Here is a 7,440-nt window from a genome sequence, read left to right as displayed (position 1 = left end):
TATATTGACCAGACCACACACTAGAAGTTGAAGGGATGACGACGTTTCGGTCCGTCCTGGACCATTCTCAAGTCGATTGTGATAAGGAGGTAGGGATAGGCAAGAGAGAGCTGAGGAGGAAAGTAAGGTGTAGGGGATAGTAGTAATAATGAGAACTGCAGAAGGCCTATTGGCCCATACGAGGCAGCTCCTCTTATAACCACCGAAGGAGATAGTAATAGGAATAAGAAGAGGATAGCAAGGGAGCGTAGGAGAAGACAATGCACAGAAAAAGGGAGGACAAAGAAATGGAAGGGGTAAGCTTATGTTAAGTCACGTTTGTTAGAAAGATTAGAGCATTTGAGTATATACTGTGACAGGGAAGAGTCCACAGCAACGAAGCCAGGACTCACGTTCATGTAGGGTACATTGTGTATCAGAGCCGATTCTACAAGACGGCGTCTGTGAAGAGTAGAGGCAGGAAAGATTATTTTGGAGGAAGACCAATCAATGGGATGATTAGAATCCCTCACATGGCAGAAGAGAGCATTGTTAGTGTCTGCAGACTTAACACTTCTCTTGTGTTCTTTAAGTCTGTCATTCAGTGTACGGCCAGTTTCGCCAAAGTATTGGAGAGGACAAGATGAACAGGAAATAGAGTAGACACCAGCAGCAGGAGGAGCAGTGTGAACTAGATTGCTACGAAGTGTGTTAGTTTGTCGAAAGGCGAGTTTAATGTCAAGAGGACATTAAACTCTTGACATTAAACTCGCCTTTCGACAAACTAACACACTTCGTAGCAATCTAGTTCACACTGCTCCTCCTGCTGCTGGTGTCTACTCTATTTCCTGTTCATCTTGTCCTCTCCAATACTTTGGCGAAACTGGCCGTACACTGAATGACAGACTTAAAGAACACAAGAGAAGTGTTAAGTCTGCAGACACTAACAATGCTCTCTTCTGCCATGTGAGGGATTCTAATCATCCCATTGATTGGTCTTCCTCCAAAATAATCTTTCCTGCCTCTACTCTTCACAGACGCCGTCTTGTAGAATCGGCTCTGATACACAATGTACCCTACATGAACGTGAGTCCTGGCTTCGTTGCTGTGGACTCTTCCCTGTCACAGTATATACTCAAATGCTCTAATCTTTCTAACAAACGTGACTTAACATAAGCTTACCCCTTCCATTTCTTTCTCCTCCCTTTTTCTGTGCATTGTCTTGTCCTACGCTCCCTTGCTATCCTCGTCTTATTCCTATTACTATCTCCTTCGGTGGTTATAAGAGGAGCTGCCTCGTATGGGCCAATAGGCCTTCTGCAGTTCTCATTATTACTACTATCCCCTACACCTTACTTTCCTCCTCAGCTCTCTCTTGCCTATCCCTACCTCCTTATCACAATCGACTTGAGAATGGTCCAGGACGGACCGAAACGTCGTCATCCCTTCAACTTCTAGTGTGTGGTCTGGTCAATATACATACATATTATAAATAAAATTTAATAATTTTAGAACAGAAAGGGTTCTAATACTGTGAAATTTTGCAGCAAAATCAGAGGATAGATTAATGTTGTCTCTTACCTTTACAAGAAAATTACATCTCAATAAATGGAATATCATTAGTGCCATTTGGATAGCATCCAGATGAATACCTATTACACACTCCAGGTGCCCTTCCTGAGAACTGATCGTAATGCCATCGAAAACATCATCACGGGCATTGTCAATAGAGCTGACGTAGTCAGGTCAAGAACGATGAAAAGGACTGGATCTAGGATTGCAGCTCCACTAGTCATCAAGAAGCAAGTTTCGTCCTAACCACATACTTAAGACCTTGACAAAGCACTCGAGTGCAAAGACTAGGTGTAAATCTTAACAAATTTTACATATTACATAGTGGGGTTTTATCCTACATTAATGCGATATATCACGACTCAAACCTCCACACTGAGTGTTCACAAGCACACTTCTTGAACAATATACTGAAAGTAATGCTACCTGATAGTCAACCAAATCCTCTAGGGGAGGGGGGGGGTGTGTGTCTTGAGGCTTCCACTGCAATGACGGGATCAGAAGGGTTTATGCCTAAACAAGGTGACTACTAAAAGTAGAGTGTTTCACACATGCACTCGGGGGTAGAACTCTATACCAAACACCTCTGCCTTACAACATTTTTCTTAAGAGAAGAGAACTTTTACTGGAAGCCTCAAGACCCCCCCCCCCCCCTTTAGAGGATTGAGTTGAATTTCAGGTAGCATTACTTTCAGTATATTGTGGTTCATGGCGTGTGCGTGGGAACACCCAGTGTGGAGGTTTGAGCCTCGGGGCTCCTAATTCAGTCAACATATTTTACATGTAATTCTTAATTATCATTCAGGGCTCTCTACTTAATCTCAAAATAGCATATCATTGCATTCTATCTATAATATTATGAAAGCAAGCTATCATAGTCTCCTGAGGAAGTTCTGAAGACAAGGCGTAAAGCTCATTCAAGGGTGATAAGCGACTCTGGATCTCTCTGCAATGACAAAAATTACAATTAAACTAGTGCCTTTTCTAAAGATAATTACCACTGCCACTTAATCCTATAATGACTCCAGTTGTTTGTGTCCTATTTAATATGCCTCAATATTAAATGTGCCTAAATAACTTCAGGTTATAATTTTACACTAGAGACCTCTGGCAATCATTTGACAAAAAAAAAAATATATATTTTGCAAGCTTTAGTTACCATCCTGTGCATTATGAAAACAGTTGCCACTATTTCTGGTGCAGTACCATCCAATTGCTGATGCTATGCTAAATTTCAAGGACTTATCACAAATATCTACTTGGTTCATAAATTATTACAATTAGTTTATTTACTACATAGAAACCCATCATTAAATGTAATGAAATGTCTCTTTTTTATGGTAGAGCCCCACTGGTATACTGAAGCTCATTGAAATGTGACATAATAGTTGGAAACCTTCGGTCACAGGAGTTCTGTTTGCCTTATCGGGGACCGGCACTAGAGCCAGAACCTGGCAAACTAATTTAACACTGTAACTGGACAAACCAAGCATCAAAGGACCTTGAGAATAGCTTGAGCTACCTCATCCCTTTGTATTTATACCTCAATCAACTTATTTCAATTTCAAAGGACCCCTCTGCAAGCTAGCTAACTCGACTTTTACTAGAAAGAGAGAAAGGCTGCTGGCAAACAAACTCCCACCAGGGCCAAGGAAGCAGAACCCCCTGTTTGAAGAAGAGCATGGAGCTTCACAACTTGGCAGCCCAAAGGGAAAGCCAACAAAAACACCACTTTCAGAAACACACCTCTGGCTGAAGGAGCAACTGTGCACAGAGAAAAGGAGAGCAACACAAACCCTGTCAAGAGAAGGATGGTTTAGGAGGAGCATGAGCAGGCTGGAGGTGAAAAAATGCACGAGACAACTAGCAGAATAGTGCCAGAAACGAGCAACAACGGCTCTGCCAATGTTGAATAAGTGGCAACACTAACAGACAAGATGCCAGTTGAGGAACAACCATGACAAGACAGTACCACTGACTGAAACCAAACCCAACAATGAGAAAAAACAAAAGCTGAAATGAGCGCAAGGAAACTTCATACTACCATTGACTGAATAAATCACAGGTGGGACACCAATAACTCAGACACCTGCTTGCCATACAAATGGTGACAGACTAATGTAAAAACTCTTGGGGCCAGATTCACGAAAATACTTACGAATGTTTTCCTTCTTAGCGCCTTCGTAGTGGCTACGTCGGTATTCAGGTAGCTACACTAAGTCGAAAAACCTTCGTAAGTTTGGTCCGGGATCTAAGTGTGCTGTCGGGCACTCATAGCTTTACGTAAACTGGATATAACTAAATTTTTGTCTACTACATAACACTGGGATCGATTTTAAGATTTTGGAACAAAAAAGATTATAAAAAATGAATATCATGGAGAGGAGTCCTTCGTGTTAGTTATATATGCATTCTCTGCTTGAAACTTTGAGTAAACATGTCTTTTATGATATCAGAATTAGTTTTATAACAGCAAGATATTATACCCGTAGGTATTAAGTAAACAAACACTGGTGAACATGAAACATGAGAGAAGGTGATGAGCCCTGCCTGATGGGATCATTTACTATCACCAAATGCCCCTGTTCACCTAGTAGTAAGGGTGTACCATAGCTATACATACCCATTTCTAATTTATTTAATTTGGTTTTATTTTGAAATTAAATCTGGGTGAGACAAAATAAAAATATGCTGCACAAATGATGATAGGTAAGGAGAAGGGTAAAAATGTCAAAAACTTTATTCATTGAATACTTAAAGCTATAATTATGACTATATGGACTATTAAAAAAGAGGGAAGTAGGGGTCCAAGACCTCTTCCTGTTATACAACTTGGGTGTGGAACAAGTAATTATCAAAAGAAGGCACCATGCCGGGAAGGCTATGTAGCAGTAAGGCAGTGAGGTGAGGCAGCTACTTATTTGTGAAATGCTTATTTTATTTACCTTATAAGCTGAGGCAACTTATTTTATTTAAGGAATACTCAGCTGATTCCTCTACATTTAGCATGGAACAAATTTGTGTCCAAGACCTCTTCCTGTTACACAATTTGGCTGTGTGTAACCAAACTAGAAGTGCTCTACAAATCAAGGGACCCAGAATGTGGAATGACCTCCAGAATCATGTCAAAGGCTGTACCTCTCTCAACCAGTTTAAGAGTAAAACCAAGTACTACCTAATTAACTCCATGTAACCTAACTTACCCCCTAAATGTCAACCCATGTCTTGCTATTTTTTAAACAATGCTGTTCACCAATGTGTACAATTGCTGATTTCTGCTGTTACCCCCCTTTTTGTATTTTTTATTCCTTCTTTCAACACAATTTATACCTAATCCCGATTACTATTAAGTTTTAGTCTGTGTTTTTTCCCCCACACCTTGCCCGAAATGCTATGAGTATTAGTGGCTTTAGGTATTGTATGTACTAGCTCTGTCTATAAATCCAACATTATGTTTGTAAATCAACTGTATGTACTTTTCCTGAATAATATTTATTTATTATTATTTATTTATTAATCAGTAAGTATTAAAAGAAGGCACCAAGCTGGGAAGGCTAATGTTGCACCATTGTGTGTAACAATAAACCAATTTTTTTTAACAAATAATGCACCTGTATGGTAAAACAAATCCTGTCAGCTGTAAAAATATTGATGCAGTTATTTAAACAAAAAATATAATGAAAGAAATATTACTGGTTTATTTTTATCCTATCTTTTTATATCCAAGAAAGTGAAAAATTGAGACAATGCACAATTTAATGAATGATTAGCATGGATTAGCAGTTCAAAAGAAATATGACTATTACATATCAACATGAGATCTTAATGATCCATGGTTAACATGATTTAATAAGGATGATACAGTGTTTGTTATAATACAAACTATAATTTAAAATCTTTATTACTGATTTTTTTTATTAAGAAGATTAGGTATACACAGCAATGTGCTGCTACCCTATTCTATATGGAATATTACACAGTGTAGATAAAAAACTAGCTATAAGCTTATCTATTACTCCCATCTCACAGGATGGTTAGGCATACATGGAGTCAATTTAGAAAATACCAGCCTCAATACAAAAAACAAATCAACTTTGACTAAACAACTCTTTGCGATTTTCACAAGAGGTAAGCACTGAATCATGGAAACATTATATTGTAATTACTCTTACCAGTTTCTACAAGACTCCTCTCACACAATGTATTTTTTAACATGTTTAGGTATACACAGCAATGTGCTGCTTCCCTATTCTGTATGAAGGACCACACAGTTTAGATCAAAAACCAGCTACAAGCTCATCCAACATCCTCACCTCACAGGATGGCCAGTCATACATGTAATCAGGAGAGAACAAAATACTTAATACTGATCTATTAGCCTCCACTGGCAAAATCTAGGTGCAGCACAAGAATATCTTCCAATATTCCTGAGTGTATGAAGTAATTACAGAGCTCAAAGTACCTCATACCATTTGGTATAAAGTCACTGATAACAGGGCAATCACAGATATAGTGTTGGAGAGTATGTTCTCTCAAGTAGGACTGAAAACATATGTTTTTTCTACCAAGAGGGGTTATAAACCCATGGAACCACCTACCCGCTGAAGCCGTAAATGCCAAATTTCAGCTAAAAAATATCATCAAGACAATTGGCGGGCCCTTTAACAAGCCGCCGGCTTTCTGTCTTCGTCGAGGCCACTAGATAGTTAGTGGCCCTTGGGTAAATTCAGTAAATATATACAATAATTGTCAGCACATCTTCCAAGCAACAAGGACAGCTACACAGTATCTCTTAGAATTACGTAGGTAAACAACAAATGTAACATATTTGTTTACTACAATGTCGGTGCTGGCTGTATAAGTTGAAAAAACAGTTTTACTTCGAAATATACTAATTTCATAAGAAAATTTGATGTAAATAGGAGGCAATAGAGCTCCAATAAGCCAGCGCTAAATCTTCAATATGAAGAATGTTGCCTGCTCTCTGATTGGTCAAACGAAACACAGTAGTGACCTCTATCGGCACGCAGGTGAACCAACAAATATCTTCCTAAGTGGACCTACGTGAATTGCACCTAATCATCTTCTTAGGGCATACTTAGGAACCTTCGTAGCAAACCTACTTACGAAGAAATACATGGAGCTTCGTGAATCTAGGTCCAGACATGTAGAGCAGAGAAGGTCCAATAGCAACAAACACCCAGAGCAACAACTAAACCAGGTGAAAAAAATAAATACACCTCGACTAGTCCAGCCAAAAGGCATTCACTGGTGCTGTTCCCTGATTAGGAAAAAGAGCCTCGTAGGAGGGAAGGTACCGATTCTATGCTGGTGCAAAGAGGTCCACCTCAGGGCGACCAAACGTCTTTCAAAGCCAATGGAAGGACACACTATCAACGGTGCACTCAATGAAAATTGGACAGAAGTGAGACAGGAATTGAACCAATTGTTTTATCTGAATTGTTTGTGGGGCTCATTAGTCATTTCAATGCTTCATTGTCCATGAACCTTGCAGTTGTTCGTGAACTTCGCTGACTTTCTGGATGCTTTCTCAATAGGGTGGCAGAGTGTTATCACACACTGCACCCCAATCTCTGATGCTAGTCCCCTGTAGGCCAAACACAGCTCCTATGACTGATGTGAACTAGTGGTTGGAAGCCACCAACAGGGGCTCCACCAGAAAGGAGACAATTTTTGTAAACTTTCATATGCACACCTGGACAGGGGCCTAAAAAAAAATTATCAATTTGTACTGCATAATGTACGATTAAAATATTCAATCTATTAGCATGTGGTAATTAACTTCATTCTATTATGCTACAGCAAACTACCTCCCTTTCAAGACCATGTGGCTATACTCCACATATCCTTAGAACAAAACTTTCCATT

General features: G+C 39.4%; 1 protein-coding gene and 1 long non-coding RNA gene across 2 annotated transcripts in view; one reads left to right on the top strand and one right to left on the bottom strand.

The window, feature by feature from the left end:
- Positions 1-1,550: 1,550 nt before the first annotated feature.
- The window catches only part of LOC123746570 (polyamine-modulated factor 1), a 29,264-nt gene continuing 23,374 nt past the window's right edge, over positions 1,551-7,440 (bottom strand). Inside the window, exon 4 of the mRNA XM_045728178.2 lies at positions 1,551-2,497. Coding sequence (XP_045584134.1) covers positions 2,386-2,497 — 112 coding nt within the window. The 3' untranslated portion in view covers positions 1,551-2,385. The remainder of the gene's footprint in view (positions 2,498-7,440) is intronic.
- LOC138359259 (uncharacterized) lies at positions 2,491-5,243 on the top strand. Its single transcript, XR_011225877.1, has 2 exons — positions 2,491-2,877; positions 2,963-5,243. It is a non-coding gene; the product is annotated as an uncharacterized lncRNA (long non-coding RNA).

This window comes from Procambarus clarkii, chromosome 90 (assembly GCF_040958095.1).
Source record: "Procambarus clarkii isolate CNS0578487 chromosome 90, FALCON_Pclarkii_2.0, whole genome shotgun sequence".
Taxonomy (NCBI): Eukaryota; Metazoa; Arthropoda; class Malacostraca; order Decapoda; family Cambaridae; genus Procambarus; species Procambarus clarkii.
Note: the sequence above shows the minus strand (reverse complement) of the source record. Positions and strands in the feature narration are given on the sequence as shown.